Source organism: Anabrus simplex, chromosome 11 (genome assembly GCF_040414725.1).
Source record: "Anabrus simplex isolate iqAnaSimp1 chromosome 11, ASM4041472v1, whole genome shotgun sequence".
NCBI lineage: Eukaryota > Metazoa > Arthropoda > Insecta > Orthoptera > Tettigoniidae > Anabrus > Anabrus simplex.
This window is the reverse complement of record NC_090275.1, coordinates 95,568,585-95,584,726: the sequence shown is the minus strand read 5'-3', so window position 1 is coordinate 95,584,726 and position 16,142 is coordinate 95,568,585. Positions and strand designations below refer to the sequence as shown.

General features: G+C 38.6%; 1 protein-coding gene across 1 annotated transcript in view; it reads left to right on the top strand.

Annotated features, from left to right (window-relative positions):
• Nucleotides 1-352: 352 nt before the first annotated feature.
• LOC136883160 (uncharacterized) overlaps nucleotides 353-16,142 on the top strand; it is a 117,129-nt gene continuing 101,339 nt past the window's right edge. The window contains exons 1-2 of the mRNA XM_068229616.1: nucleotides 353-1,055; nucleotides 9,185-9,358. Coding sequence (XP_068085717.1) covers nucleotides 398-1,055; nucleotides 9,185-9,358 — 832 coding nt within the window. The 5' untranslated portion in view covers nucleotides 353-397. The remainder of the gene's footprint in view (nucleotides 1,056-9,184; nucleotides 9,359-16,142) is intronic.

The following is a 16,142-nucleotide window of genomic DNA, read 5'->3' as shown; positions in this document are numbered from 1 at the left end:
CTGTACAGTAAGCAAATTACAAAGTGAGAATTTTCTGAATATTAGCAGAAATATTGGCCTGGATTTTGATGGTTTAGTGTTTAACTGTTCTTCACTCTTGGTGTTGTGTTCCAGTTATAATGACTCGACCCTTCACGCAACAAATTGTTTTTGTTCAAAATTACTAACATCTTGCAGTTCTTCAGACTATGTTGGCATTGTTCTGTCTAGCATAAACAGCAGCTTTAATCTATCTGATGTGTTTAATTCAGCACCCAACCTGTTTGCATCAAACTGTACTCTCCATAATGTGTCTAAGTTTAATATTGGTTCATACGATAATATTAATATCAACAGCAAGTGTGTTCTGAATTGTTCCATACAAGTAGTTGATGGTGATTGTTCATCAGGCACTGTAATGTCTGACATAGAAATTTCCTGCACAAATGTTACTCTCACGGACATGGATAGAAATGTCAACCAAGTAGCAGATGTGAATATTAAACAGATAACAAATCTCTTAAATAGGAATTACTTTCACGACAAAGATTTATTTCTTGATTTGTGGATGACAAATTGCTCCTTAGAAGAAAAAAAATATTTCTCATTAAATTGCACTGATCAGAGTGGGTACAATGTTTTGTGTAATAAAACTAATTCTACAAAATTTTCTAATTCTGTATTGGAAATTGGTGATGCATACACACAGAAATCTCTTTTGGCTGAGCAGTCTTTGATTTTAAGTACAGAAAGCAGTGTTGGTAATACGTGCCATAGGGACTGTAAGAAAATAAAAAATGGATATTCTTCCACATTGAGTGGTACAAGCCAACAGAAGCCAAATGTTTCTATTTCTGATTCAGAGAAAAATGGTTCAACTTCACTCTGTCAGGATGATTGCCCTGGGGAAGAGCTTCCTCAGGGAGATGAACCTATTGATGGTGAACCAAGTGTTGCAGATTTGGAAGCATTGTGCCAGCCGTGTCATCAGGTGTGTCACTACAGGCAGAATGCACCTGTGAGGTGCGGCTGTTACCATGGGTTTGCTATTACCTCCAATTGGCTGCACTGCATTGGTAAGATGCTGCGTGTTGTGTCATGTGATATGTCTGCATGGCGGTGTCTCCCCCTGCTGCATGGGCCTGATTGAGTGTTTGTCCGCTTCATAGGTTAGTAATCAAATTATCTTTCAATAGTTGGTAATGCTAAGAGTGGTATTGGTAAATTTGGATTGTTAAATGACTGTTATATAGGATGTTCCCAGAAATGTAGGGAATAGTCGGGGCATGGATAGTACATCCCAAAACAACACACACCGGGCGAGTTGGCCGTGTGGTTAGGGGCATGCAGCTGTGAGCTTGCACAGCTTTTCAGTTGCTGAACAGCATATTTTTGAGAGCTGGTGCATGATATTATCACTGAGATAATCTTATGTTATTTTGGCCATGGTGGAAAAAAAAAAAAGACACTTCATCAAACTTGTGATGATTAGATAGTAAATTAAATTATATGAGACCTTAAGACAGATTTCCTGACTACAGAATTAACACAGAATATTCCCTCCATTCTAGCTCATAACATAAATCAGCATAACTTGTATACAGCAGACGATAGGATGGATGTCCATAGGGGCATTCTGTGTTGTTTTGCAGTGTAGTTTTTTTATCCGTGCCCCAATTACTTCTCTCATTTTTTGGGAAAACCTTCTATGTAAGTCTTTTTTTCTGGTTCAGATAACCTATGATGGAATCTACGTATTTAAATAACTCATCTTTGGCATAATTTTGCATTAACAATTAATGTGAAATGGAACAAAATTGATTTTATAATGTATTGATAAAGCATGTTTCTGGTGAATTTTTGTAACGAGGTCAATTTGAAGAGAGATTGATTTAAATTCTGGTCATGTGTACTGGATATAACGAGTTCTGAATTTTGTTCTGGTTAACTTACGTGATGGGGAAGGATGGGTTGATGGACAGATTGATTCTCCAATTTGACAGAATCACCATTTGCAGTTAAGATTGTTGGAAGTCTTTTAGGAACATATCAGAGAGAGGGATTCAACTGTGCTGGTGTGTGGAGGCTGGTCACACTGGCTTTTATTTGGAACTTTTTCTACATGGCAGATGGTGAGCTAAAAATGTTAGCCAAATTTTAATGTCTTTTCAGCGGCCCTTCAGGCTTTCTTGAAATTTTCGCCTGGCCATTTCAAAACTTTCTAATCTTTTGCTTATGCCATGGCAAACAGTGTTCAAATATGATGATTTCGAGTGGCTGAAAATGTAGTGACTGACTCTGTGGAATGTTTTATCCTTTTTTAGTTTTCTTTTTTTTTTTTTTCCCTTTCCGGTTGAGTTTGCGCATCTCCTTTTCGGTTTTTCTCATCCCTTTTCCTTTTCCCATTCGGGTTCACTTTTTTCTTGGTATTAATTTTCTACTATGGTGTCGTGTGTATTTCATATTGTATTCATCCTCTGAAAATCAATGTTCAGAAAAAAATTGGGTGGCTCAAAAATGAAGAAAACTAATTAGTTGTGTATTGACTTCACTCTTCTCTTCGTGTTTTCAATCCTTTTTTCTTTCTCTTCTTATTTCTTTGTTAGTCTATTTGATTTTGTATTCATCCTCTAAATATCAATTTTCAAAACAAACTTGGTGGCTCAAGACAAAAGGAAACCTAAATTAGTCGTGTGTTGTCTTTACTCCTCTTTTTGGTGTTTTCAGTTTTTTCTTCTTTTTTTGTTTTTACTTCTTTGTAAAAGCGACTTGGCAATACTATAATATATTCACTTATTTAATAAACTTGACATTCTCACTTGTTTTGTGCCTACCACGGTCCTCTCGCTTTCTTTCGCGCACTTCCCTCACCATATTTGGTAAGACTATGATCCTTTATGATTATATTTATTACATCATCACAACAAATGGTAAGAGATGAAAATAAATAAAACGTTCTTTAAGAACAATTTCAGTGATGGTCTCACAATGTAATGCACATATAGTGACATGAGTGACACGTCATAGAGCAGTGATCTGGTAGTGCAGAGTGATGTACAGTGCATGTCACACGGTTAACGTACTTTGAGATTCCATATCATCTTCTCCAATTGGTGCAGCGTCTGCTCTTTGGATCAGCGAGCACCATATTTTATGCAGATATATGCAGTGTTTGGTTCAAACTGAAGAGTTTTCATGTAAATTACTAGTGTGTTTTGCCACTGTTGTCTTGGTCTTTAGTGGAGCCACTTGAAGTTGTGGGCATCATAAGCGTCAGCACTGGTCGCTGTTCTTAGGATGTGGCCATATTACCTGCAATGCCCCTCTCGCATTTTCTCCTGAATGAGAACTACTCTTGTCCTCTGCTAGATCATACCATTTGTTATCTGACCAAGGAGAGAAACTTCAAGAGACCAGTGTAACGTGCACATCTCCATGGTGTGTAGAGGGTGCTTGCACTTTTGTTAACTGATCAGCTTTTAGCCCCATACAGTGCCAGTGGACAGCCCAAAGTGCAATACACCTTTGATATGAGGTGGACCAGCATATATTTATCACATAGTACTCCTGCGACTCCCTTTTTTTAAATCTAAACCATGCTGCACTCGCTTCCTCATCAATACCACTGTCAAAGCAGTTCATTTTTACTAGATTTTTATGGTGAATATTCTAAAGTTCCTTTCCAAATTTTTGATCTCCTTAATATTTAGGTGCAAACAGTCATTTCATTTGTGAATACACCCTATAGTAGGATGTCATTGGCATACAGCAATATCTGAGGAACAAACTCATACCGGTCATGTGAGATGTTATGTGTAACAGGTATGAAGAGGAGTTGTGACAAGGCTCACCCCTGATGAATTCTAACTCTTACAGGGAAGCATCCAGCACCTCACTCTGCTACTAGTGTTCTTATCAAGCATTTAGATCCAGTTTTATCTCATCTAATATTGAAGGTTAGGTTAAGCTAGGTTAGTTTACAAAGGGGAGGTGATTGCATGACCTTTCACTTTGACAAACTAGATCTAGTGTGCTTTCTCCAAAACTCGGTGTTGACACATAGCCTGCTGTCCAATAACACACAGATGAATCATCATCAAGAGTGTCATATTTTATGCTCACACCATATGAGCACTGCAAAGAGGTTTAGAATTGATACTAGGCTTTTGGCTCACTATCTAATGATTAGGAATATTGTTTACCACCACTTCTATCCTGCCGAACAACATTCAGATGGTGAAAACTCTCTCCATTATCTGGACTCAAACCGGCTAACCATGGTGTCAGATTATAAAAACTTAACAACTTAACAATCATGGCCACTAGGTGGGCTACATAATATTGAAGGTACCTTAAAGAAATCTCTCCTCAGCAAGTTATATGGACTTTTGCATTTTTTTCTTTCTGTGGTTTGATGATCATTGTATTTTTGTTATTTTTATTATACTCTGGTGTTTTTGAATTATTATTGTTCTTTGTGTACATTTTACAAAATAGCATCTATAGGTAATGACAAGTATTTAAGTGATGCCTGTTATCCATAGTTAAATTGGCAGAGGACCTATTAGCAGAACACGAGGTCAAGAGGTCCTAGGATGACTTTCTTCAAACAACTTTGCGCTTCAAACAACTTTGCGCCACATCTGATAGGTGATATTTCATTGAAAGAATATGCCCAAAAGAGGAGGAGGCTGCAAGGCCACTTGTGTAGTGAGCTGCAAGAGTAAGGGAAAATAAACTTTTTATTGGAGTTCTGATTGCGAGCCTGCTCTTTGTCTCGAGAAATGTTTCAAACTGTACTGCATTAAAATGCATTTTCCTCTTACATTTTGCAAAACCAAAAATTTGCTCTGAGTGTGATCTCCCATGGCAAAAGCCAGTCTACTCTTTTGATAGGCAGTGGTGTCCTGCATCTTGTATTCCTTTAATGAGAATGAGCCCCATACAAATGTCTTCTTATACCAGATGTACAAAACCAATGTTTTCACATTGGCAGCTAAAATATTGCACATTTGAAGCTAAATGTTGTATGGCACTTTCAACAATATCAACAACATTATTCTTACCTTATTGAATCTATGGCGGAGTTCATCTCCACTGATGAAGGCTGCAGCTGAAAGTTTTGGATCCACATCTATTCATGTTTACAGTAGAGAGAGTTTATACAGACACACAAATAATAATCGCTGGAAATTTGCTGTATGTATCTCAAGTGACATTTCCTCATATCTAAGAAAATATCAAAATTTTATAGAGAGGAGTTTCACAAGCAGTAAACAACAATTAAAATAATTCTTGGTTAAATACAGTATGTACAATTGTTTTCATATGTTTGAAGCATGACTCATTTATTTTAAAGTACATTCTTATATTGGGCTGTGTTAATGGAATTTTACTTTTTGCATGGACATGAATTGCATTCTCATCCAAAACTTAATGAAGCATCCTTGTGATGTCAGTGGCTATTTTTCAATATCTTGTGTAAGTGTATATTGTCACTCAAGGATTGAGACCTCGTGTCTGCAGTTTGTGTACAGACATTTCATAAAAGTGCAAAATGAAAATCTTAAAAGATAACTTTATTTTTTTACTAATCAGTATGATTATTATTACAGTTAATTCATAATTTGTCTGTGCCACATTTATGTCCCATGTTTCTATCATTTAGGGCAGTTTACTAGTGAAATCAGGTTTTTTTTACATGAGGTCTTCATTCTTAATTGACGATGTAAACCTTGAATGGTCAGCATGGCATGAATTTCATAAGCTTTCTTGAAAACACTGCCTTTTTGTTCTATATTGAATCGAGATGTATAGAATTTACTGAAATTTGTAAATTGTTGGTTTTAACCAGTGCAATTTTGGACCATTTTGATCGTAGTGGTTGTGTGGATTTTTGTCAGAGAGGAAGTCAACTTGTATGCTTAATATGTACAGGGTAGTTTCTAATTCATAAAATTCTGAATTAATTTGTAAATTTTACCTGCTAATTATTTCTTACCTGCTTTTGTCAAGTTTTATGGTCTTAAGCATGACACTCATTTTAGGTTATCCTACATACATACACGCTGAATGAACATACATGCTTAATGAAATTATAAAACCTAATCTAAAACAATTTATTTTAGAAATAATCAAACAGCTTACATGGACATGAAATTATTAGTCTTCTACACATCCATTTTCATTTCCATAGTCACATTGTTTTGTTTTCTTTTCTTTTTACTCAATATTTTCACTGGTAAAACAATACAGCACCAAACTGAAAACTTCCTTGTCCAAGAATTCACTTAGACGTGGCAAGTACAATCTACGGAAAGTTACTCTGAAAGAAATTTGTGGAGGTACTGCACACCATTCCATCTGTACAATTAATTTATCAGCGGAAAGACCACCCTATACACTGAGTGGCCAAAAGTCATGGGAAGACACTGAATGTGATGTTAATAATGAGTTTCTCCTCTGCGAGCCCTCGAAAGGGCAGCAGTGTCGTGAGGCATCATCTCTGCAAGGTGTTGGAATAGTTCTGGAGGGATCTGGACCCATGCATCTTGCACTGCTACCCACAATTGGTCTTGTGTAGTTGGTGTGGGGTTCATGGAGCATACACCAGCAATGACAGCATCCCATAAATGCTCGATTGGATTAAGATCGGGGGGTCTGGAGGGCCAATCCATGGTTGTAACTCCATCGGGATATTCTAGGGTCAGAAAGGGATGCAGATAGTCTGAAAGAATGTCCACATACTATGCACCTGTCAGCGCTCCCTGCTGCCAAAGAATGGGGCCTAATTGCGACCATGACAACGCCACTCAGACCAGAACTGAGCCACCTCCCGCCTGTAGAACACAACCTTGTTGACACACAGGATCCATGCCTTTGTGGGGCATATGCCACACTCTCACACGCCCATCAGCTCGATACAACTGGAAGCGGCATTCATCGGACCATACCACATGCCGTCACTGTTCCATTGTCCATTGCTGATGTTCACGGGCCCAACACGTCGTTGAGCTCTGTGTCGAGGTGCCAGCAAAGGGACACGAGTTGGTCGCCGGCTTGTGAAGCCTATGCGGCGCATTTGCATCCTTACAGTCCTGGTAGATATGGGTTCCTGACTCCTAGCATTCAAGTGGGTGGTGATCTGACTCACAGTAGCCCGCCGAGCACCCTGTATGTTTCTTCTGAGGCGACGTGATGTCCGTTCGTTAAACACCTGTGGTCTTCCCGTTCGGTGGTTTACGCGGGTGGTAACATTCTCTCTGCGATATTGAAGATCCACCCTCGACGCTGTTGACCTCGGAAACCCAAATCCATGTGTAATCTGTGCAATGTTATGACCCATGTGCCGTGCGCCGATTATCATCCCACGTTCAAAGTAAGTCAACTCGCGGTGTGTTGCCATCTTCATGACACTGGTGTCTGTGACAGACTGCTCAGCTATACCGCAGTTAGCCACAACACTCAGGGGTCATACAAGACACATTCTAATGGGACACCCCTTCCCGTGACTTCTGGCCACTCAGTGTATAAAGACCGGTATAAATTGAAAGGAATGCAATGAGTGATGACTGGGTAACAGCTGCTACATTTGGACTGTTCTATATTTGGAATAAGGGTTTGTGATACAGTCAACTGCATGGAGTTGTGCAGATTAAAATCTGATAAAGCTGGATGTTACATGCAAGCCACTTGCATATACAGAAGGAAGTGAACATTGAAAGAACTGAAGCAGCTTGCCTGTGCAGTGAAGGAAGTCTTTTATAAAATCATGCATATTTCAGAATTTGTTCTTGATTTGAGTGTTACACTGGAGATCCATCAGCTCAAACTGGAAGTGATATAGAACAATCTCAGCCAAAAGTGACAAAGATCTTTTGAATAAATTGAAGTCAGTCCTGAAACTTCTTTTGAATGCTCACCTTGAGATCATGCCACCTGTATGCTCAGTGCACAAGGCAGGAGCACTGTTGTACTGCTGTTTGACCAGCTCTAGTTTAGAGGAATTTCTTGAATTTGTAAAGGTCATGCATACATGTTTCCAAACTAAATGTAATTATTGGTATTGTAATTAAGCATTCAAGGTAAGATTGTCATAATCATCTTATATTTATTGTGATGTGGTGTATGCACAATACTCTCACATTTTAGCAGAAAAAGGGGAGAGAGTCTCCATGAATATTGGTGTTATATGGTGTATTACAACAGAATTCCAATATTTGGTATCAGAAGAATCAATCTCCAACATAAAAATCTTTACTAACAAGAAAATCATGAATGTTACATGCAAAATACTTGTGATTGTTCTCATACAAAGTATTAGCTGAATGTTCAGAATCAAGAATAATCAACATTTTTTAATTTAGAAATGAAGTACTTAAATAATTGACCCTTATAGCAAATTTTGGGTAAGAGGATGGTTTGTTCATTTATTTATTTATTTTGATTTATTTATTTATTTATTTATTTATTTATTTATTTATTTATTTATTTATTTATTTATTTATTTATTTATTTATTTATTTATTTATTTATCATATAGCTTTTAACGTCCAGAAGTGTTCAAGGACATATTCGGTTTGCTTGGTGCAGATCTCTGTATTTGACGCCCATGGGCGACCTCTGTATCTGGATGTGAGATGATGATGAGATAGGGAGAGGTGATACCTAGTGTCAGCGCATAACCATCTCTTGGCGAATAACAGCAAGGGGTCTGCTCAAAGCTTAACATCTCCATCCGATGCATGGATTTTCATTGACAGCATTATATGTCCTCACTCCATATGAACACTGCAGAGAGGTTTGGAATTCAGTCCAGGCTTTTGTATCACAATGTAGTGATTAGAAATGTTATACACCACCTCTCCTACCCCACCAGCCAACATTCTGATGGTGATTTTTTTTTTTTTTTCCTCCAACAGGAATCATTTTGCATAACCACTGTGTCAGGCCGTAGAGACCTTACACCTTAATGATCATGGCCATGACGCTGGCCAATAGGATGATGATTGGTGGTGATTGTTCTTTTAAGAGAGAACTACAGCTTGGATAATAGGAGATTGCTCCTTTAGATGCCAATAGTTGTTAATTTTTGAGCACATGCTGCATGTGGTGTTATTGAAATAGTTTAAGAATAAGAAGCCCATTTTCCATTTATTAGAATATTCAAAATAATATCATTGGCAAACATTGCATATCTTTTCAGATGTAGACGAGTGTTCACTGCACCCACAGTTATGCCACGGTGGTTGGTGTCTCAACATCATCGGTTCGTTCATGTGCCACTGTCCGCCAGGGTACCAGCTGGTAGGACACACCTGCATCGACCTGGACGAGTGCCAATCTCGTGTCTGTGATCAGGTGTGCATCAATGTTCCAGGTACACATTTCCCTCCCTCTGTTCTGCCTGGTTATTATAGCACGTTGCCTTCTTACGTACTCATAGATCTGTGTGTGTTTACGATAGTATATATGACTTTGATGAATAGCGCTTCAGCGATTAGTGTATTCTCCTCAGCCAGGCTCACTTGACAAGATGCATACACGTCTTTCTCGCGTAATTGTGACAATTTTAAGGAAAATGTTTCTTTTCAGATTGACTTTTTAAAGTGGCAGGAATCAGTTATGCACTAAGAGCAAAAGGCACAAGAACCTCATTCATCCAGACTAGATGGGACCAGAGGTGATCTGGATTAATGAAAATTGGGATAATCCAGAAATAAACATAATAAATTGGTACAAGCTATTTTTATTGTAAAATCTTCTTGCGGCAGCTGCATGTTCCCCAATGACAAAGAGTACCTTAAGAACAATAAGTACTAAAGGGAACAGAGTAGGCCTATATGAGATTGCACATGAAGGTACATAAGAAGAGGTAAGAGGTACAAATTTAGGTAACTGCAACGATTCACTTCAAACATTTACTTCAAGTCCATAGGTATGGTTCGTGGAAGATCAGTATGGAATTTTTTAGGGTATTTATGGCGATGTTGTTAATGACATTTCTACTCAGCTCAAAGGTGTTGCAATTGACAAAAAATGTACATACATAGTTCCTTGGGCATCAAGCATCAAGTGTTTACTGAGATGGATGTGAGCTTTTATTTTTGCTGCCATTGTTGGAGAGATGTACTTCTTCATAGACAGTATAACATTATAGGTATTGGCTATAATTTATCTGAGAGCATGATGGTGTGAGGTGCACAATAAATCGCCAGTGGCGGTGGGCTCTCAGGAGCACAGGAGCACGTGAACACCCAGTTATAATACATATTTACGCATTCATGGATAATTTATAACATTATAACTTTCCTTTCTTTCGACCTGATTTCGACAATCGATCGAAAGCATTCGACTTATATCGAAGCTCCGTTACACCGACAGTTTTTCGTTTTCACTGACAGTGCAGCAAACACACTGGATAATGCATTATTGTGCTGATGACTATACGCATGCGCAAAGCAGATGACGTCATGGTTTTCTGCACTGATATTCCCATTAGCGAAGAGCACGGTGAGGTACGTGCCTTGTAGTCTAGAGCCACCCTCAACCCAGTGGCAGTATTACAGTTGATCACAAGGGTCCACCACCTCCCCTATTATGGTTAGCCTCAGCCTCCCCTAGTACCCTAATTCTGAATAGGCATTTTCTAGCTCGTTGTGACAGGTGTTTGTAATCGCGGGAAGAAGTTTGCTTTACCTTGTGACTGGAAAATCTTTTCAAGTGAAATTATTTTAAGTGTTGTGTTTTGCTTCTGTATTTGTATGGTTTGTGACCGTTGTATTCTTTGTGTAGGAGGAAATGAATTTGGTTCAGGTAATTTTAACCAGTGAAATATTAACCTGTCAGGATAAGTTAGAAATTAAAAGGCTTGGACCGGACAGACCAGATTTGATTATCGAAAAAGTTACAAAAACTGACAAACGCGAGTATAGGTGTAAGTTTAAGAGAGAAGTGTATGAAACACGCAAGTGGCTCTGTGGATGTAGATCTAGGAATGCGCTTTTTTGTTTGCCCTGTTTATTGTTCAGCAAAGAAAAAAGTGTGTAGAATTCAGCTGGGTGCACAGACCTCGCTCATTTGAGTGGAAAAATAAATATGCACACAAAAACGCGAGTATTGAATTCTCTATGCTAGGTCTTGTCAATATCACCATGCAGCTGGATTCCGCTTACCGTGAATCGATTAAGAAGCATAATGAGCAAGTTGATGCAAATAGGTATATACTGTCTAGATTAATCGACTGTGTTAAGTTTTGCGGAGCTTTCGAACTGTCACTGCATGGCCACGATGAAAGCGATACTTCTGATAATTCTAGGATTTTCAGGGGACTGGTAAACTTTGTAAGTTCTATTGACAATGCAATGAAAGAACATTTAGAAAGTGCTACCGTTTTTAAAGGTACTTCCCACACTATTCAAAATGAACTTCTTGATTGCATGTTGAGCATGTGCAGAGATGACACATCTAATGAGATTCATGCCACTCATTATTTGGCAGTTATGGCTGATGAAGCGACAAATGTTTCTACATTGCAACAAATGGTAATTGTTCATAGATATGAAGTTGGAGTTCCGGTTGAAAGGTACTGGGGTTTTGTCAACCTGAAAGCTCAAGACGCGGAGTCTATTTTTGGAATTGTTCATGCAGAATTAGAACGCCAAGTGGGGCGTCACAGACAGGAGGTTATTGGACAATGCTATGATGGAGCGGCAGTATTAAGTGGGGGTAGAAACGGGGTGCAGGCCAGAATAAGGCAGATTTACCCTCAAGCGTATTACATCCATTGTTATGCTCATCAGTTCAATTTAATTTTACGGAAAGCGGTATCTATAAATAGTTCGTGTAGGATCTTTTTTTCCAACTTAACAGCCTTTCCAGCATTCTTTTCTCGATCAGCGCAGAGAACGAAAGTTTTGGATTTGCTGGTAGAGAAGAGGCTTCTGAAGACTATAACCACCAGATGGAATTTCTCAGCTCGTTTAGTCCAAACTGTATATGAGAACACGGACAATTGAATAGAATGTCTCGAAGAAATTCAAAATTCATCTCATATTGACGATGTTACGAGGCAGAAGAGCTCCGGGCTTCTGCACAGTTTGAGAGATGTGGAATGTATGTTTTGGCTACAATTCTTTCACCGTTTGGTGCCACATGCAGACATTCTTTTCAAATTACTAAAGCACAGAAATATCTATGCAGTTCAGTGAAAGAACATATTTCAGAATTCCGAAGGCATGTTGAGAAAGTCAGGGACTGCACCACAGACTTGGACACTGATATATCCTCCAATGATCAACTCGCTCAAAAGAGGCGAAAAAACTCAGATCGTTCAGTAGCTGCTAAAGAACTATGTGCTGTAATAACTGTTCACATGGAAGAACAATTTTCATTCCGTTCTCACTTACTGGCTTCTAGTCTGGTTGATGTGCGTGCGTTTGGTGTCTATTCAGACTCTTTTCCAGAAAGAGAACTAAATACAGTGGCGCATATGTATCCCTGCCTAAATAAGACACAGCTGAAGACTGAACTAGAAGTATTGTATATGAGAAATGACTTTCAGAAAGCTGATGGGGCCATTTCCATGTTGCAGTTTCTGCTTGACAATGAACTAGATAGGGACACATTTCCACAAGTATGCGAATTACTCCGAATTGTTGTCGCAACCCCAATGACGAGAGGTTTTTTTTTTTCTCTACTTTGAAACGAATTAAAACGTTTCTGAGGAACACCATGACTGGAGAACGACTGTCAGTGCTGGATATGCTTGCTATTGAGAAGAGATTTGTCAACATCAGTGACTTCAATCGTAAAGTGATTGAGAAATTTGCGCGATTGAAGGACAGAAGGATTGCTTTCCTGTACAAATAATCAGCATTTACGTGAGTTGCTAATCTAAATGCTATCATTTAAATAAGCATGATCTAGTGGTGTTGGTTGTACTGTATGCTAAATTGTTTAGAGTAGTGGCTATAATTTGCAAAATGAGAATAATTACCATGTGATACAGTAAAACCCTGACTAACCGAGATAATGTGGAGACTATTGGGGTCAATTCAGAAATAATCATTTTAAAAGGTTTACCGGTAAATGCGGTACACATTCCTTCTATGCTTCTCGTCATACCCAGGTGAACTTCATGTTGTTTAAAAACCAGGAATAGTGCTTGCATCCTTCAGTGTTCAAGATAAGAATTAAGTAAAAAAAATTCCACCTGATCGCCTAAGCTTTAAGATAAGCAGCTGATGATGATTGCCAAGCAATTGAAACATGTACTGCAATTTTTAATGACATAAAATTTAGCCTAAGGTTAAATAATAAAAGTATCGATCAGGTGGATTTTTTTTTTACTTAATTCTTATCTTGATTGCAATATCGATACGGAATGAAGTGGATAGTATGTAATCCTTCAATGTTCGCAGTGCAGTAAAGCTATTATGAATTTTACTATTGTTCTACACTAAGACAGCCAGCCTGCGGTGTAGGGGTAGCGTGCCTGCCTCTTACCCGGAGGCCCCGGGTTCAATTCCCGGCCAGGTTAGGGATTTAAACCTGGATCTGAGGGCTGATTTGAGGTCCACTCAGCCTATGTGATTACAATTGAGAAGCTATCTGAGGGTGAGATTGGGGTCAAAAAAGCCAAGAAAAATGGCCGAGAGGATTCGTCGTGCTGACCACACGACACCTCGTAATCTGCAGACCACCGGGCTGAGCAGCAGTCACTTGGTAGGCCATGGGGTTTGGTTTGGTTCTACACTAATACCCAGGTGAACTTCATGCTGTTTAAAAGCCAAGAATAGTGCTCGCATCCTTCGATATTCGCAGTGTAGTAAAGTTATTGTGAATTTTACTTCTGTTCTACACTAATAAATTAGTCTCGTATAAAATTTATCCTCGGTTACAGGGGTCTACCAAATTATTTGTGAAGAAGGAACCATACAAGGAACTGTCAGCAAAATGATTTATGTACCTATGTTACCGTTTTGCTGATTTGAGACATGAACAAAAATATTGTTGTGAACCCCCTAAAAATTTTATCACGAGCTGCCACTGTAAATCACCATGCCAACAGTTGGATTAAAGTGAGCAGCAGCAGAAGAAGAAGAACACTTTAAAAGTACTTTCATATTTGAAATGTCCATGCCTGACTGGTCTTGTCCTCCTGTGTTTTCATGTTTGTTCTTGTCTCCTCTTTCTGTTGCTGTCTTTTCACCACTGACCAGTCATTGTGCTTGTCCTATTATGTGTTCCTTTCCACATTCTTAGCTTTCCTTAATTGATTTGATTTATGGAGGGTTGCCCCAGTTAAGTTTGGACAATTTTGACGGCGATGCATCCGGGGATTTGACAGGGGTGTCACTAAAGTGTATGACACGGATACCTGACTTTGCTTCTTTTCTGTCATAGTAGGTGACTGATGATGTGGCTATATGACTAGATGCTTTATCCAAGTAGATTCCGACATTTGAAGCATCCTCTTCGTTCAGCCTAGGGGTATCTTAGTCGACATATGGGTCCATGACATTCTTCTGGAAGTAGGTAGCATTGATTTTCATATTTTTTTGAATTCTGAGGATTCTGAGCTTACCTCCGGCACAATATCCTGCCAATAACATGAACCCGTAGCAAATTTTTCTTTGTTTTCCTTGAAGTTTGAGTGCTCCTTTCGGCCTTTGAGTTTATACACTGGGAAAGGGTAGTGCTGACGCTGATTCAGAATTATTTGATATGTCATTATTTGATATGTGAGAAACAACATGGAAAGGAATGTAATTGTAGCGTGAGATCTCAATTGACCTAATGTCAGTTGGGAAGGTAATGCGAATGACAGGAAGCATGACCAAAAAATGGCAAATAAGTTAATATGGGAAGGGCAGCTGATTCGGAAAGTGATGGAACCAACTAAAGGGAAGAATATTCTGGACATGGTGCTGGTAAAACCATACGAGCTCTATAGAGAAATCTAAGTCATAGATGGTATTTGTGATCACAAAGCTGTTGTTGTCGTAGTTAAAAATAAATGTGATAGAAAGGAAGGTCTTAAAAGTAAGACTATGGCTGATAAAAAGTAACTATGATCGGTGGAAAATGGTACATAAAAATGTAAACAGACTCTGGGATGGGTTTAAAGCAATTGTTGAGGAATGTGAAAACAGGTTTGTACCTTTAAAAGTGGTAGGAATGGTAACGACCCACTTCATTATAACAGAGACATAAAGAGACTAAGAAGGAGGTGCAAATTGGAATTAATAGTGTTGCTGTGGAAGTAAGGAGAAATTGAGGGAAATTACTAGGAAATTGAATTTAGCAAAGAAGTTAAGTTAGCTAAGATAACGTGAAGGCAAGCACAATTGTCAGTCATACAAATTTTAGTGAAAAATGGAAGGGTATGTATAGGTACTTTAAGGCAGAAACAGCTTCCAAGAAATGACATTCCAGGAATCATTAATGAACAAGGGGAGTGTGTATGTGAGGATCTTCAAAGGGCAGAAGCATTCAGTCAGCAGTATGTAAAGATTGTTGGTTACAAGGATAATGTCCAGATAGAGGAGCTGACTAATGCTAAAGAAGTAATAAAATTTATCTATGATAACAATGACATTTACAGTGAGATACAAAAGTTGAAAACTAGAAAAGCAGCTGGAATTGATAAGATTTTTGGGGATATGCTGAAGATAATGGGTTGGGATATAGTACCATATCTGAAGTAGTTATTTGATTATTGTTTGGTTGAAGGAGCTATACCAAATGAATGGAGAGTTGCTATTGTAGCCCCTGTGTATAAAGGAAAGGGTGATAGACATAAAGTTGAAAATTACAGGCCAGTCGGTTTGATATGCATTGCATGTAAGCTTTGGGAAAGCATTCTTTCTGATTATATTAGACATGTTTGCAAAATTAATAACTGGTTCGATAGACGGCAGTTCAGGTTTAGGAAAGGTTATTCCACTGAAGCTCAATTTGTAGGATTTCAGCAAGTTATAGCAGATATCTTGGATTTAGGAGGTCAAATGGACTGTATCGTGATTGACCTATCTAAGGCACTTTATAGGGTGGATCATGGGAGACTACTGGCAAAAAATGACTGCAATTTGACTAGACAAAAGAGTGACTGAACGGGTGGCTATATTTCTGGGAAATAGATCTCAGAGAATTAGAGTAGG